This window comes from Octopus bimaculoides, chromosome 6 (genome assembly GCF_001194135.2).
Source record: "Octopus bimaculoides isolate UCB-OBI-ISO-001 chromosome 6, ASM119413v2, whole genome shotgun sequence".
In the NCBI taxonomy this organism is placed as follows: domain Eukaryota; kingdom Metazoa; phylum Mollusca; class Cephalopoda; order Octopoda; family Octopodidae; genus Octopus; species Octopus bimaculoides.
This window is the reverse complement of record NC_068986.1, coordinates 25,310,794-25,329,701: the sequence shown is the minus strand read 5'-3', so window position 1 is coordinate 25,329,701 and position 18,908 is coordinate 25,310,794. Positions and strand designations below refer to the sequence as shown.

The 18,908-nt window shown below is 39.3% G+C and overlaps 1 protein-coding gene across 1 annotated transcript in view; it reads right to left on the bottom strand.

Annotated features, from left to right (window-relative positions):
- Positions 1 to 15,105, bottom strand: part of LOC106869477 (cytochrome c oxidase assembly protein COX11, mitochondrial) — a gene marked incomplete at its 5' end in the record, with an annotated part of 205,107 nt that extends 190,002 nt beyond the window's left edge. Inside the window, 2 exons of the mRNA XM_052968649.1 lie at positions 14,157 to 14,282; positions 14,947 to 15,105. Of these exons, the coding sequence (XP_052824609.1) occupies positions 14,157 to 14,282; positions 14,947 to 15,105 (285 nt within the window). The remainder of the gene's footprint in view (positions 1 to 14,156; positions 14,283 to 14,946) is intronic.
- Between the last annotated feature and the right edge of the window lie 3,803 nt (positions 15,106 to 18,908).

The following is an 18,908-nucleotide window of genomic DNA, read 5'->3' as shown; positions in this document are numbered from 1 at the left end:
CCCACTACACTCTCTGAGTGGTTGGCGTTAGGAAGGGCATCCAGCTGTAGAAACTCTGCCAAATCAGATTGGAGCCTGGTGTTGCCATCCGGTTTCACCAGTCCTCGGTCAAATCGTCCAACCCATGCTAGCATGGAAAGCGGACGTTAAACGATGATGATGATGATGATGATATATATATGAGAAGTTTACAGATTTAATTCTGTTTTGGTTCTTTTAATTGAACCCATTCACAGGGTGTAAACAGGTTCAATTAAAAGAAACATAAAATAATTAAGTCCACAAACTAATTACCAAAATAAAGACTATAACACACTCTACGTCTTGGAGTAAAGAGTACTTTATTCTGTGTGCGGAATTCTTGTTCTCATGAACAAAGGCAAGAAAAATAAAAGGAAAATATATATATATATTGTCATCGTCATCATTTAACATCAGTTTTCCATGCTGACATGGGTTGGATAGTTTGATAGGAGTTGGCAGGCCAGAGAATTGCACCAGGCTCCAGTTATATGTTGTGGCATGGCTTCTACAGCTGGAGACCCTTCCTAACACCAACCACTATATATATATATATATATATATATATATATATATATATATATATATATATATATATATATATATATATCAACATATATTATCATCAACATTGTGTAATGTCTTCCATGCTGGCATGGGTTGGACAGTTTGACAGAAGCTGGCCAGGCAGGAACCTGTGCCATGCTTCTGAGTGTGTTTTGGCATGGCTTTTATGGCTGGCTGCCCATCCTAACATCAACTGCTCTGTACACACACACATACTTACATACATATATACATATAGAAGTGATGGCATGTGGCTTGGTGGTTAGGGGTACTCGGCTCATGATCGTAAGGTTGGGAGTTCAAAATCAAGTGGCACATTGTGTCCTTGATCAGACACTTTATTTTGCATTGTGCCAATCCACTCAGCTGACAAAAATGACTTGCACCTGTATTTCAAAGGGGCCGGCCTTGTCACACTCTGTGTCACGCTGAATTTCCCCGAGAACTGCATTAAGGGTATACGTATCTGTGGAGCACTCAGCCACATGGTATGTTAATTTCATGAGCAGACTGTTCACTTGACTGAATCAACAGGAACCCTTGTCATCACAATTGAAAACGCACCTGTTTTTGTTTTTTTTTACACACGCACACACAATCATTTTATGACCTTTTTTAATACTGGCATGGAGTGGACAGATCATTATATCTCAAATAGGTTCTTATTTGGGGCCACTGTCCTCACAGATGAGTCAGAATGTCACACCTCACACATACATCTCAATTCTAAGGCTTGATACCCTTCCAAACACCAACCACTTTACCATGTGTACTGGGTGCATTTCACCATGGCACCTACACTAGAAAGTTTCTCATACTCTCAGCAATACTAAAGAATTCGCTGTTGTTTCTGCTCAATTTACCAACACACACACACAAACAAACAAAACATATGTATGTGTGAGTGCGCATATGTGTGTAATTATTTCTCTAAGCTTTTGATGTCGGATCACTGTAATGCTAGCTTATATGTATTACAAAAGTTTAATTGACAAAGTCCATTACACTGTAGAAAGTATATATTTCTATTTGATAGTAAAATCATATTCACAGCATTATGGTTTAATAATCATGGGCACAAATTAGAGTTTAATTCCTTTCATTTCATCAGTGGGCATTTCATTCTTTTCTATAATTAGATTTACACTTAATGAGGGGAGAGATTTTCATTGCAAATTTTATAAAAAAAAAAACCCAGCTGTTACAGACCAGCAAGTACATAAATAACAATATTCTCATATTTAGTTTTGCCTCTAAGTCTTTCCTTAGATGAAGTGTCGCTGCAATGCTATCAACGTGTATTGAAATAAGTATACTTTTTTTGCTATGTGAGGTAAAGTAGTATTTTTAAAAGGTTTAATTGATATCGTCTTGTAGTAATTTAATACATACATATATATATACTCTTTTAGTCATTTGACTGTGGCCATGTTGGAACACAGCCTTTAGTCGAGCAAATCAACCCCAGGACTTATTCTTTGTAAGCCTAGTACTTATTCTATCAGTCTCTTTTGCCAAACCGCTAAGTTACGGGGGACATAAACACACCATCATCAGTTGTCAAGCGATGTTGGAGGGGACAAGCACAGACACACAAACATATACACACACATACATATATATTTATGTACATATATACGACGGGCTTCTTTCAGTTTCCGTCTACCAAATCCACTCACATGGCTTTGGTCGGCCCGAGGCTATAGTAGAAGACACTTGCCCAAGGTGCCACGCAGTGGGACTGAACCTGGAACCATGTGGTTGGTAAGCAAGCTACTTACCACAGCCACTCCTACACCTCAGTCAAATGAGTGAAATAAATAAAAGTAAAAGTAAGATATGCATGTGGGTGTGTGTGTGGGTGCAGGTATGGCTGTGTGGTTAAGGTGCTCACTTTGCGACCCTATATATATATATGTATACCAAACCATGATACTCTGTACACAACCAACAACAGGCAAAAAACGAAATGTATTATAGCGGTTGAGGGAACCTGTGGAAGAGGTAGACCCAGGAAGACCTGGGATGAGGTGGTGAAGCACAACCTTCGAACTTTAGGCAATGACCAGTGACCGGGACCTTTGGAAATATGCATTACGTGAGAAGACCCGGCAAGCCAATTGAGAGCATAATTTGTGGCCTCTGCCAGAAGTGTAGCCAGCTCCCTTATTCGTATCTTTACTTCATTGGACACTAAACTCTGCTTACAAAGACCTGTTGAGGCAAGTGAATTTGAAATCGAAATCGAACCAAATTCGACGACTGGCACCCATGCCATCCTCTCCTTCATTGGACACTAAACTCTGCTTGCGAAGACCTGTTGGAGCAAATGAAATCGAAATCGTAATTGAACCATATTCGATGACTGGCTCCCGTGCCAGTGGAGCACTAACAGCACCGTCCGAGCGTGATCATTGCCAGAGCAGCTGTCTGGCTTCCGTGCTAGTGGCACGTAAATAGCACCATTTGAGCGTGATCGTTACCAGCGTCGCCTTACTGGCACTTGTGCCGGTGGCATGTTTAGAAAATCATTCAAGCAAGGTCATTGCCAGTGCCGTTGGACTGGCTCCTGTGTAGGTGGCACGTAAAAAACACCATTTTGAGCGTGGCTGTTGCCAGTACCGCGTGACTGGCCCTCGTGCTGGTGGCATGTAAAAGCACCCACTACACTCTTGGAGTGGTTGGCATTAGGAAGGGCATCCAGCTGTAGAAACTATGCCAAATCAGATTGGAGCCTGGTGCAGCCATCCGGTTCAATAGTACTCAGTCAAATCATCCAACCCATGCTAGCATGGAAAGCGGATGTTAAACGATGATGATGATAGTGCTGGTGCTATGAAAAATGCAGTTAGTACACTCTGTAAATGTAAAGTGTTTGGCATTTGGATGAGCATCCTGCTGTAGAAATCATGCCAATCTTAGCATTGGTGCATAATGCAGATTTCCAACTGATCACACCCTGTCAAACAATCCAACCCATGCCAATACAGGAACCAGGGTTTAAATGATGACAATGACATTTATGTTTGTATACAAGGAGAACAGCTTATGATTTTAAATATGCTGTAGAGAAAACAGTACTATGTTCTAATTTAATCCTTTTTTTTTTTAATGTTGCTTTGTATCTGCATGTAGAACCCTTATAGTTTATTTGGAACAACAAGGCTGTCAAATTCCTCCTTTATCATCAATTACATTCTCTTATAGGCTCACTGGCGTTTAAAATAAGGAACAATTTGCAATACACAACACCATATACACCATAAAACAAAGCTAGATAGGAAAACATTAACAGAAAATACTTCCATATTTTATAGAATTCCCTACAGAAATAGAAGACTTATTACAGAAGCAAAACAAGTCTATACTCTTTTACTCTCTTTTACTTGTTTCAGTCATTTGACTGCGGCCATGCTGGAGCACCACTTTTAGTCGAGCAAATCGACCCCGGGACTTTTATTCTATGGAAGCCTAGTACTTATTCTATCAGTCTCTTTTGCCGAACCGCTAGGTTACGGGGACATAAACACACCAGGATCAGTTGTCAAACGATGTTGGAGGGACAAACACAGACACACAAACACACACATATATATATATATATATATATATATATATATATATATATATATATATATATATATATATATATATATATACATATAGACGACGGGCTTCTTTAAGTTTCCGTCTACCAAATCCACTCACAAGGCTTTGGTCGGCCCGAGGCTATAGTAGAAGACACTTGCCCAAGATGCCACGCAGTGGGACTGAACCCGGAGCCATGTGGTTGGTAAGCAAGCTACTTACCACACAGCTACTCCTGTGGCTATACGTGTAACATACGACATACACACATCACAATTGCTCCTTTAGTGGCATAATTTGAAAAGAATATGGAAGTGAATGAAAAGTCTATTTTTATTTTATTAACATTCTAATGTTATCCTTCATGGATTAATCTTGTAAATCTGACAATCTTTCAGAGCTACTTGGCACTACCACTAACACCACTGAAAAGGATTCATAATAATTAACTTCTTAGTTTCAGCTTAATGCTTTTAATTAACGATTTAAATTTTATGTTCATTTATTTTTATTTATGTATGTTTATTTTCCTTATTATTAATAATATAATAATCCTTTTTACAATTTATTATTATCCTCTGCATGTGTACATGTATCTTCATGTATGAATGTATGTGTATACATGTATGTACCCATGTGTTTATGTAATGAAATGTGAGCAGTTGAAAGTTTTCTTCCACATCAACTCAAAACACAGCAACTAACTAATACAGTAGCTTTAAAATGTAGGAAATACCCAGCACAGCACAAAGACCAACACAGATTTGAATATTATGTGCTAAATAGGTGCATGAATATCTGTGAGGTTAAGAGGCTTGCTTTGCGACTACATGGTTTCAGGTTCGATCCCACTTTGCAGCACTTAAGGCAAGCGTCTTCTACTACAGCCCCAGGCCAACCAATACCTTGTCAACAAATTTGGTAAATGGAAACTTCGTTGAAGCCTGTCATGTGTGTGTGTCTTTGTATTTGTCAACCCACCACTATGACCATGTGACAACTGGTGTTGGTTTGTTTACATTCCCGTAACTTAATGGTTTGGCAAAAGAGACTGACATAACAGGTACAGAATTAAAAAAAAAAAAAAAAAAACTATAAACACTGGAGTCAATTTGTTTTACTAAAACCCTTCAAGACAGTGCTCCAGTGTGGCCACAATCCAATGAATGAAACAAGTAATGGACAAAAGATAAATAAAATAAGATTTATTTTCTAAAAAAACAAAATCTAGAAAAGTGACAGCAAATATCCAACAGTAGCAGCTGCAGGAGAGAATGAGATTTTCCACTGCATTTGAATTTGTGGAAAACCTGTGCAATGTATACAATCCAAGAGCACATAATACCTTACTACATGACATCATAACAAAAACCTACAAAAGAAATATCACAATAGCACATACAGCAACACCAGTAGACAAGAAAAAGAAATGACAACTGAACATGAAGGTTAACTACATAGCTGCACACATTGTACTCAATGGCCACAGACAATTTCAACACAGCCAAAAATGCAAGCTAATGACTCACTTTTCTCGCCCTCCCTCTTGAAAATAACAAGGTGAATCTTAGTGTTGATTGTTATTTCATTGACACTACTGAACTGTTATCGCAGTGTATTGGTAGGAATACTCAAGACTTGATCATGCCACCAGGCATGCACTGCAAAGGATGATTGCACCTACCAAAATATGTTCCAACAATGTATACAGCTCCCACTTCAATGGACATATAGCTGTGTCTTTCCACTCCTACCATTTAACATCGGTTAGGGATGGAAGCACATTGTACTCCACTCTGAAGAGAAAATGAAACCTAGCTGAAATGCATACATAAATGGAAGGGTTTAAAATATTTTAGACCCTTCCATTTATGTATGCATTTCATTTTATTCACCCAAAGATAAAATATTCAGTGAAAAGTGAAGCAGAAATTGGAGTGGTTACAATATCACCTGGTTCGATGCACTTGCATAGATATTGAAGGCAAGACCATATTACTTTGTGATGCTAAAAGAACCCAAATATTACCTGCTAACACCAGTGCTGTTTGGCACTGCTAAATGTAGGTCATGCGTTAATCACCTGCATGGTGAATTGTCACCTCAACAACCAGGACTTGCTTTGTCAATTTAAACAATGTCAAGAGGTTTCGTTTTTGCAATATCAGTAAGGAACTGAAGTACTTCCTTCAAATTTACCAGCACCTCCCAGTCATTAATATAAAACAGAAGTCTGGCTAATGATCTTCATATGTGAATGCTCTTGCACTCACCTTTCTCGCCCTCCCTCTTGAAAATAACAAGGTGAATCTTAGTGTTGTTTCTCATTTCATTGACACTACTGAACTGTTATCTCAGTGTATCGGTAGGGATACTCAAGACTTGATTATACCAGCAGGCATACACTGCAAAAGATAACTGCACCTACCAAAATATTCTCCAACAATGTATAACTCCCAAACTCCTACTTCGATGGACATTCAGCTGTGTCACTCCACTCCCACCATTTAATATCGATTAGGGATAAAAGCACATTGTGCTCCACTCTCAAGAAGAAGTGAAACCTAGCAGGCTTCCTTTTCCATGAAAGATCCCTTTGCTCAGTTATCTCCCATGCTGTTCATGTGCATTGGCTTTCAACCCCTATTGTTCCACCTCTTCAGGACAGCAGATTTAATCAGCCACAACATTTCACCTGCTTTTGTTATTATAGCGAGATATCAGTTTGTTCTATAACTATCCAAATCCAGCCCATGTATTCGGCACTTCATCTTTCACCTCTTTATTCCATGGTAGTCTCTGCCACCTCAATAGATTTTCTCACATTCCATTTCATTCCTGCCAACATTATTGGCTGAGCCACATGAACAATAAGATCCACTGAGGTCATTTTGGATATAAATCTTAACAAAACAACAAACTTATATTGCATTACAAAACATTGTAATTGTAATTAATACTGCTTAGTGAAACGTAATGTAAGTTACTTAAAATATTTCAATGCATATTTAAGAATTAAGAAAGCATTAAAAATGCAATTCAAAACAACTGTTCATAACACAAATAAATTTATTCCATTCAATTATATGATAAAAGGGAATTGGTGCACAGTCATTGCATGTAAATAGAGCAAAAAAACAAAAAATGATAGAAGTGGGCAAGTGGAGAAATTACAATGAGTATTAACATAGGTTACTATGTTATTAAATAAATCCAGTGAATGAAAAAAAAAAAAAAGAAATTACACGTAGGAGTGGCTGTGTGGTAAATAGCTTGCTTACCAACCACATGGTTCCGGGTTCAGTCCCACTGTGTGGCACCTTGGGCAAGTGTCTTCTACTATAGCCTTGGGCCAACCAAAACCTTGTGAGTGGATTTGGTAGACGGAAACTGAAAGAAGCCCAGCGTATATACGTATATATATATGTATGTGTGTATGTTTGTGTGTCTGTGTTTGTCCCCCCAACATCGCTTGACAACCGATGCTGGTGTGTTTACATCCCCCGTAACTTAGCAGTTCGGCAAAAGAGACCAATAGAATAAGTCCTGGGGTCGATTTACTCGACTAAAGGCGGTGCTCCAGCATGACCACAGTCATATGACTGAAACAAGTAAAAGAGTAAAAGAGTAAAAAAAGAGTTTTAAATGGATATGATCAGTAGCTAAAGAGAAAAAAAACCCAGATTAGTAGGATATTTCCAGAAGACTGACTTTACATTATAGAATATGATTCATTCAACTTTTACAAAGTCAATATTTCTTTCTTTTTTCTTTACACTTGAAAAATGGTTGATCTAAATTTACGTACGCAATGTACAGGCTTTAAATCGTAATTACACACTGCCTGACTTAGAACCTGTTGCTTGAGTTAGTAGTGGTCCAACTGCCAATTGATTGGCTGATTAGATGCTTCTTGTAAATATCTACAACCCAATAGACTGGTCCAGCAACTCCGGCTCTGTCAACTTCACCATCACGTCCTGTTTTCTCGAATTTATAGTCATTGCATCCTACCACTCCGGTTCCATCAACTTTGTCGCTGCATCTTGTTTTGTCCAATTAACAGTCGTTGTGCCAAGTTACACCAAGCTCCACCACTTCACCAGTTGTTTCTTACGGTTCGGATGATGACTCCGAGACTGAGTATTTTTCTAGTTCAGAATCAGATGATTCCAATAGCGATGATGATATTCCGGTGAATCAAAGGTACAAGTGGGCAGTAGTGAATGGTCTTGGACAACAGGACCATTCACTTTCATCCGTCAAAAACTCGTGGAAGATTTCCAATGGTGAACTTCCATTGTCTCTCACTTGCCACACGACCATTGGCAAGGGAGAGACAATTTCAACCAATGGCTTAGGTTAACTGGTATGCCTGTCATGAAGGCAAATCTTGAACATGGAAGTTCACCATTGGAAATCTTCCATGAGTTTTTGACGGATGAAATCTTCCAATATATATAGCGAACAAAACAAGTAGAGTTTAGTGTCCAATGAAGTAAAGATACGAATAAGTGAGCTGGCCACACTTCTGGCAGAGGTCATGCATGTACAGGTAGAGGACGTCACTAACATCAAACAACATGAAATACAAAAACAAATGGGTTAAATACACAAACAACGAGAGGAATAATGGAAAACAGGACAAGTAACACAATGAACGACCCTTCATCAGTTGTTGGCTGCCTATCTACTCCTAATTTTGAGTACATGCATATATTATATGTAATTAGGATAAAGTCATTATTTAATGATTTATCAGTGGCCAGCATACTAAAATACCATAATGGTTAATTTATATTAAAATTATAATAAGGGTGTTGAATGATTACAACATCAGTCTGCTAGAAATAGACCCCATATATACATATATATAGATTGTTTGAGGTGGTGTACAGGTTTTATATATTAATGAAAAGGAGGTAGCTAGAATTTTGAATAATTATTTATTTAGCACATTCGTCTCATTTCTGATGATTCTCCAAAACAAGACAAAAGTGCTAAATAAATAATTCTTCAAAATTCTGACTACCTCCTTTTTCTTAATATATACATACATATATATATATATACATGTATGTGTCTGTGTGTGTTTGTGTGTATATGTGCTGGTGTGTGTGTATGTGTGTGTACCCATGTCTTAACATGTAATTGTTGTAAACAAGCATCACCTTCATCCAAACAATGCTGCTAATTTCCAGTTTTCTGTGTTCCCCCTCCCCCCACCAAAGAGTTTGTACCTGTGCCTCTTACTTATTCTGAGTTCAAATTCCGCCAAGGTTGACTTTGCCTTTCATCCTTTTGGGGCCAGTAAATTAAATACCAGTTGCATACTAGGATTGATCTAATCGACTGCCCCCCCTCCCCCAAAATTTCAGGCCTTGTGTCTAGAGTAGAAAAGAGTATATATAAACCTATTTAGGTTTGCTATGAAGAATGTTTTGTGCTAAAACTTCTCAAGTTAGTGAGAGCACATAATCAATAACCCCACTATCTCATATAACTGAACTACATGTCCTCTCCCTCTCTCTGTCACACCCAGGCATATATACAAGGGAGAGCTGAAAAGTTCCTAGTTTTAAGGATATCACAAAAGCTTGGTTGGAGGCCCAACCTTTTACAAGGCTTAGAAAAACTGAAGGACCGCTGCAATAAGCGTGTGAATCTGAGAGGGGAATATGTTGAATAAAATCATAATTAACTGTTCCTCCTGTACTTTCTTTTTCCTAAAGCCAGGAAGTTTTCAGCACCCCTGTACATCGTCTAACAACAGTGTTATGTATAGAATATGATATTCATCATCATCATTATCATTGTTTAACGTCCACTTTCCATGCTAGCATGGGTTGGACGATTTGACTGAGGACTGGAGAACCAGATGGCTACACCAGACTCCAATCTGATTTGGCAGAGTTTCTACAGCTGGATGCCCTTCCTAACGCCAACCACTCCGAGAGTTTAGTGGGTGCTTTTACGTGCCACCGGCACGAAGGCCAGTCAGGTGGTACTGGCAACAGCCACGCTCAAAATGGTGTATTTTACGTGCCACCTGCACAGGAGCCAGTTCAGCGGCACTGGCAACGATCTTACTCGAATGTCTTTACATGTGCGAGGAAGGCGACGCTGGGCACAGGTGCCATCACGATGCATTGGTAAAATATGATTGAAGTTCATTATTAAATGTGGGGACAACTGATATGACATGTCTGTTAGAAAACACCCATTAGAACCTTCTTTTCGGATGTTGAAAGATGCAGTTCTCCTGCCCCATGTTATCTCCTGGCTCCCTGTACATTTCCTCAGAGTTGGCACTATCGTTGTAGGTACATTGAAAGGTAGGTCTGGTGAGATTGTTGAGATGCTTGAACAGAGACATGTTGATGTGTGTTGCATGAAGAAGTAAGGTGGAGAGGATCTTCTGCCAGGTTCCTCATAGGCAAGAGGCACAGGTACAAACTCTTTGGTGGTGGGGGGGGGGGGCAGTGACAGGGTAGGAGGTATGGGCATAATTCTAGCAGAGAAATGGGTCAATAAGGTGATTGAGGTAGACAGAGTAAGTGATAGGACACTTAAACTTAGAGTAGTTCACAGAGTTGCACAGCAAACATCATCTCTGCCTATGTACCCCAACCAGGGGCAGCGGGGAGGCATAGGCAGATGGTGGTTATTAAGGTATCCAACCTTAGAAATGATGCTAAAAATGAAACATTGGGATAAGATGTGATCCTCCAACCCAATGAATCCTGTTTAACCATCCTGCTCATGCCAGCCAGAAGATCAAAGGTATGATGATGAAGATGATGATGATGACAGTGATTATTATGATTATCATCAGCCTCATTAGCATAATTACCAAAACAGTTGTCATCATCTTCAAACGTTCTATGATTAGCCTTTTTAATCTAACATAGTGATTCCCTTGAACGGTTATCTAAAATTTATGGAACCCCACATTTTTATTTTAAAGACAAACAAAAACTGTTTCAGAGAGAGTATTTCTTCAAATATTAAATAAAGAAGCAAACATCATCATCATCATCATTTAACGTCTGCTTTCCATGCTGGCATGGGTTGGACGGTTTGACAGGGCCTGGCAAGCCAGAAGACTGTACTTGGCTTCCCTGTCTGCTTTGGCAAAGTTTTTATGGCTGGATGTCCTTCCTAACACCAACCACATCACCTAGAGAACATATAATTTATTATTTTGAAAATAGTGAATAAAATAAATTTTATCAAAAGGTGCCTTATCTACGAACCCCAGAATTTTTCAAAGAATCCCTGTGATTCCTCAAAAATTACTTCATGAAACTCTAGTCTAAAATTACACTAGCATATGGTAATATGGTACAAGGGAGATAACTTATACTTTGACTAGTATGAAGCAAATTTTTTTCCAATGTATTTTATATATTTTTCTTCTTGGGTTTTATTTTTTATCTTTTATTTGTTTTTGTTATTGGACTGTGGCCATGCTACAAGCCTACCTTGAAGAATTTTGGCAGAAAAAAATCGACCCCAGTACTTATGTTTCTTCCTAAATCTGGTATTTATTCTATCAATCTCTTTTACTGAACTGCTAAGCTATGAGGAAGTAACCAAACAACATGGTTATCAAGTGGTAGGGGAGGGTAACAAACACAGACGCAAAGATGCACACACACACACACACACACACAAAGGACTTCTACATTTTCTTATTTCTTTACTGCCCACAAGGGGCTACACACAGAGGGGACAAACAAGGACAGACAAACGGATTACGTCAATTATATCGACCCCAGTGCATAACTGGTACTTATTTAATCGACCACTAAAGGATGAAAGGCAAAGTCGACCTCGGCGGAATTTGAACTCAGAACATAGCGGCAGACGAAATACCGCTAAGCATTTCGCCCAGCGTGCTAACGTTTCTTATTTCTTTACTACCCACAAGGGGCTATACACAGGGAGACAAACACGAACAGATAAAGGGATTAAGTCGATTATATCGACCCCAGTGCATACCTGGTACTTATTTAATTGACCCTGAAAGGATGAAAGGCAAAGTCAACCTCGGCGGAATTTGAACTCAGAACGTAGCGGCAGACCAAATACCGCTAAGCATTTCGCCCAGCATGCTAACGTTTCTACCAGCTCGCCACCTTGGACTTCCACATTTTCTGTCAACCAAATTCCTTCACAAGACATCTGCCGAAGGTGCTACACAGAAATGTCATAGATTCATAACTATTGAGACAATAAGTGATTAGTGTAATAAAAAAAACCACCCTTACACCGTCAGCATCTTAAGAACTCTTCTAGAAAGTTCTGCAATTTTCTGTCTTCTTGATCTCATTACAATCCAAATTGTCATCTCTAAAGTTGGTGCCATTTGAGCCCCTCTTAACCCATTCTTTAGTGATCTTTCTTGGACACAGTGGGAATTGAACTTACAACGGAAAGAGTCACAATTATCACAAAGCATTTATCTGGTACTATAATGAATTTGCTGACCAACAGTTCTTTCTCCTATAGTAGCAGATATTCCATGCTGGATGGGTTAAACAGGATATCATGGTCCAAATGGGTTCTTACCCAGGGTTACTACCCTTTGAAATGGACTGGAGAAGCCCACATCTCCTTTATACATTATATTTTTCGTATGGTCTCTATGATTGGACACCTTTACTAACATTGCATGCATTGACACCAATTCCAACACCAACACCAGAAGCTTGTCATGTCCTCAACAAAGCGAAAGGATCCTCTCAATCACACTGTATCCTTTCATTTGTCAACCACTCTGCAGTGTGTACTGAGGGATTTATATTGTAGAACCAGTAAAGTTGTCTTGTATTCCACAGGTCAAAAGAGTCCTCAGTTTCCACCACCCTGTGACCAACAGAGAGAGTTGAAAGGAGAGAGATTGCAGAAGTGAGAGGGAGTAAGAAGCCCTTTGTTGCCAGTAGCAGTAGCAACTCTCTCTCAACTTTCTCTAGTTCATTCTTACATTGACTACGATGCTTACAAAAACACACATCCTCTTCTAATAAAGTCACCTGTCTAACAAAAGCAATCAGCCACTGCTAAGGAGCCTTCCAAGCATTCAAAACAATCTATATTCTGTGTGCACATAGTGCATAATGCCCCTATACAACAGCTACATATGAAGTCTACTTTCTCCATTAGCCAGCTTGTAAACCCATTACAATTCAGGTGCGTTACTCTGAGTACACAGTATAGAATTTCTACCAACCCCTTGTCTGCATATTCAGCATGACCAACAACATGATGACATTTCCTGTAGACTTGCAGGTTGTGGTTATGAAGCAAGATTTAAAAGACATCAAGACTTTTGAAGTTCTGTGATGCAAATGACCTAGAAGCAGACAACTCATCATCATCGTTTTAACGTCCGTTTTCCATACTGGCATGGGTTGGGTGGTTTGATTGGGGACTGGCAAGCCAGAAGGCTGCACCAAGCTCCAATCTGATCTGGCAAGGTTTCTACAGCTGGATGCCCTTCCTAACACCAACCACTCTGAGAGTGTAGTGGGTGCTTTTTACATGCCACCAACACAGGAGCCAGTCAGGTGGCACTAGCATCGACCATGTTTGGATGGTGCTTTTTATGCACGACTGGTACGGGGAGCCAGTCAGGCGGCACTGGCAGCGACCCACACTTGAATGGTGCTTATTATTGGCCACCAGCACAACTATTAAAGAAAAAAAGAAATATAACAGTATAAACTGTCCATCTTCATCATCCATTGTCCATGCTGGCATGGGTTGGACGGCTTGACCAGGGCTGGTAAGCTGAGGGGCCACACAAGACTCCAGTCTGATTTGGCATGGTTTCTACAGCTGGATGCTTTTTGTAATGTCAACCACTACAAGAGTGTAATAGGGGCTTTTACATGCCACAAGTATGGGTAATAGTTGCATGACACCAGTCTGTTCTATCTTTCAAAGATAAAATGTGTAATTTCAAAAGGGCTTACCTGAATCTTATTAAAATACATTGCAGCTTCATATGGAATAATATTATAAGTAGATATACCGATAATAGGTTTGTCAGTTGGATTCTTTGCTGAATAGAAAGCCAAAGCTGTTTCTCCAGGTAAAACCTAAGAAAAAAAAAAGATCATTATAAACATAATTACAATTAAAAATTTATGGATACATATATGTGTGCCTGAGTGTGTATGTATGAGGTGTGTGTATGTGTGATCACACATGCAAGTGTGTATCTGTATAAGAGAGAGAGAGAGAGAGAGAGAGAGAGAGAGAGAGAGAGAGAGAGAGAGAGAGAGAGAGAGAGAGAGAGAGAGGGAGAGAGAGATAGAGAGGGAGAGAGGGAGAGAGAGAGAGAGAAAAACCATGCCAAATTAGACTGGAGTCTGGTGCAGCACCCCAACTTGCCAGTTCTGGTCAAACCATCCACCCCATGCCAGCATGAACAACAGATGTTAAATGACGATGATGATGATTTTCATAGCTGACAAAGCAAAAAGAAGCAGAAATACATGTGTCCCATAATCCTATGGCATTATTTACAGCTCCAAATGCATTTTCGCACATGTCTAGGATGAGGATTTTCTCTTGGAACTCTTTCTGCAGCAGAAGGAATTCTCACATTGGAATACATTTGAACTTGTTAAATATTACTATACACAAACATATTTTATTCAATGCTACTTCATGCAAAATTGTGTGTGTGTGACACTAGAATAAGTACATGATACTCTGAGGAATTACAGTTAGGAAATTTAACAATTAAGAATAACTTACTCTCACAGATGGCTGGTGGGGACGAAAATTCCACTGCATACTTGAAGCGACATCAGCATTAAATCGTACTAAAATACTTCTGTTGGTGACTTTATTCATATTTTCTACTCGACTACTATCATGTCCTGCAACTGCTTGACCGCCAAGTCCAGTGGCCTGAAACAAGATTTTATATATATATATATATATATATATATATATCGGTAGGAGCGGGCATGGCTTTGTGGTTAGGAAGCTTGCTTCCCAGCTACATGGTTTCGGGTTCACTCCCACCGCGTGGCACCTTGGGCAAGTGTCTTCTGCTATAGCCCCAGGCTGACCGAAGCCTTGTGATTGAATTTGGTAGGTGGAAGTTACTGCTGTGTGTGTATATGTCTGTGTATGTGCTTGTGCCTTTGTCCTAGAGAGTGAGAGAGGGATATATATATATATGTGTGTGTGTGTATATATACACACACACCCACACATACATATATATACAGAAATACATATATATAATACAAATGATATATAAGCATATGCATGTATACATACATATATGTACATACCTACATCTACATGTATATATAGATGCATATCCGGGTACAGGACGTTAGAAAAATGAACGGGAACATAAAAACAAAACAGACTTTGTTTACAGACGACAGAACGAAAACATAGGAAAACAAACAAGCCACTTATGGAATTATTCCTTCATCAGCTGCCTCTATTCTAAAACTAGGTGTTTCGAAGATATATATACATAGAGAGAGAGAGAGAGATTAGACACACACACATACATATAAAGGGAAAAAACTCTAAGCTTTAAATGACAGTTCATGTCTGCAGCACTTCATTGAGTAAGTGGACATGGTGCATGGTGGGACAGAAAGGACGGGCGTTTTCGAAAATTTCACAAAATCATTAATTTTAGCTGCAAACAATTCATATTGAACTAGCATTTGTCAAAATCAAGTGTGGAAAACAACATCCATCATGTGGTGTCCGTTTTCATTGATGCATTTCTGAAGGCATTCTTAAAAGTTGGCCTCCATCTTCTCCAGCATTGCTCTGTCAATTTGGGCGACTTCCACGTGAATAGCTTCCTTCAAATCATCCAATGTATACGGCTTATGCACATACATACGTACCTTGAGGTTTCCTCACAAGAAATAATCACACATGGACAAATCAGAGAAACCAAGGGGGCCAAGGAATGTCAGCAAACCTGGAAATGAGGTGGTCACTGAAGATAGGGCGAAGAATGTCCATTGATGCTCTGGCCATGTAGGTCATTGCCCCATCCTGATTAAACCACACATGTTGAATAGGTATATGTTTTCATCATAATTAAGGCACAAAGAAGTTGTTTATCACCTCGGAGTTCACAGTAACAGCATTTCCATTATTTTCTTCAAAAAAGTAAGGACCAATGATGACAGCTTTTCCAGCAGCACACTAGACGGTCACTTCTGGGGTGTGCAGTGGTCTTTTGTGTAGTTCTCTTGGATTTTCAAGAGCCCAATAATGACAGATCTGTTGATTCACCATACCATTGAAATGAAAATGAGATTCATTGCTCATTAACAAAATGAGGTTGTCATTTGCCTCAAAAATTGCTTCCATCTGACATGCGAAGTTACGCTGCTGTGCACAGTCCCATGGTTTCAACTGTTGCCCAATGACTAATTTGTATGGGTGGAAATGCAGGTATTTATGCAAAATACACCTTATCGATCGATTACCAATGCCAAGTTCAGTGGAATGCCTCGAAGAGCAATATGGATTCCATATCAAAGTTTGTCTGACACATTCCACATTTTCTGGAGTCCATACCATTTGTGGCACCCCCACCAGTCTCCTATTCATTAGTGTACCGCATGTACGAAGTGCATTCACCCAATGTAAGATTGTGTTACGGGAGGGAACAGCCTGATTTCAGTGAATGTTGAAGTGGCGCTGAAACTCATGCTAAAGTGCTGAGACAGACTTGTTATTCTTCGCATGACTGTCGGAGGCAAACATGCAATGCTCTATTGTCCAAAGCACCATGGCTTCACCTGATAAGAAAAAGAAGTGCTAAGACACCACAGACCGAATGGTACTTATCAGACATATGTCCCTCCCGCTGGGGCTAAGTAATTCCCATTTCAGAAACGACCATCCTCTTTGCCCCAGCCTGTACATGATTTTGAAAATGCTCCAGTCCACCTAGCTGTAAATAAATAATTAGTTTAATTACTCTTATAAGCAGAAAAAAAAAATTAACTCTTGTAATGTACCAGGAAAGCTTTATGGACATGAATGTTCCACAAGATAACCAGAAGTTAAATTTGGCACCACATTGATGTGGCTGTGGGGTGAGAAATTGGCTTCCCAACTATGTGTCAATTGTTAGTCAAGAGCAAGTGTCTCTGCTATAGGCTGAAGCCAACTAAAGCTTTGTGAGTGGATTTAGTGGATGGAAACTTGAAGAAGCCCAACATACAAGTGTGTGTGTGTGTATCTTTTCTACTCTAGGTACAAGACCCAAAATTTTTGGGAAAGGAGCCAGTCGATTAGATCAACCCCAGTAATCAACTGATACTTAATTTATCGATCTCGAAAGGATGAAAAGCTAAGTCGACCTCGGCAGAATTTGAACTCAGAACATAAAGACAGACGAAATACTGCTAAACATTTCGCCCGGCATGCTAACGTTTCTGCCAGCTCAATGCCTCTGTGTGTGTGTGTGTGTGTGTGTGTGTGTGTGTGTATTGCTGTCATGCTAGAAGCGTCCAATGTTTCCAGTCTTCTAGAAACAGATAAGGGTTAGCAATGGAAAGAGCATCTGGCTATAGAAATCCACCCTGACAAATTCCATGTGACCCATGCAAGTATGAAAAGGTGGACAATGAATGATTATAATGAATTCCATCAATATAAATCATATTGCTTATAAATTATTCAACTATAATATACTGAGTGGAGGAATTGTTCAGCTGAGAGGGAGAAGCCAATCTCAGTAGTGCTGGTAGTATGGTAAAATGCACCCCATTTGTATCATTAAGTGGATGGTGCTAGTAAGGACATTACACACACATACACACACCAGGCTATTTTAATTTTTCATGTACCAAATCTACTCACAAGGCTTTGATCAACCTGGGATTATAGTAAACACCTAAGATCGCAATTGGGAAGCAAGTTCTTAACCCTCCTCCCCCCAACAACATATGCACACAAATATTTATGCTTTATGTCCATTATTCCAGGTTAGCATGGGTTGGATGAATACTATCAATATTATCAAGGCATTGATATCTGGTTGCCCTTTCTGTTCTTAACCTTTTACAAGTAAGGTTTTTCTTTTTCATTTAAGTGTCTGCAAAAGCATAGAGCTAAAGTATGATTTATTGAGGGGAATATCAATATAATGTCACCAATTTTTGCTAACATATTTTCATGTGAAGGCACAAAATGTAAACATTCACACAGACACACATCTATCTATCTATATATATATATATATATATATATATATCCACACAACGGCTTTGTACAGTTTCCGTGTACCAATTTCACTTTTGTGCCTGATGCCAAACAATGGGAACGAACCTGAAACCACGTAGTTGCGAAGTGAACTTTTTTAACGACTCTGCCATGCCTGGTAGATATCAGTGTAAATACGGCAAAGCTAGTTACATCACTGAAGGGAGGTAACTCAAAAACAGGTTAATTCAATCAATCCTTTTTCTACTCTAGGCATAAGGCCTGAAATTTTGGGGGAGGGAGGCCAATCAATTAGATCGACCCCAGTATGCAACTGGTACTTAATTTATCGACTCCGAAAGGATGAAAGGCAAAGTCGACTTCAGCGGAATTTGAACTCAGAACGTAAACACAGACGAAATACCGCTAAGCATTTCGCCCGGCGTGCTAACGTTTCTGCCAGCTCGCCGCTTTATTGATAAATGAGGATATGTGTATCAAATTACTAGGAG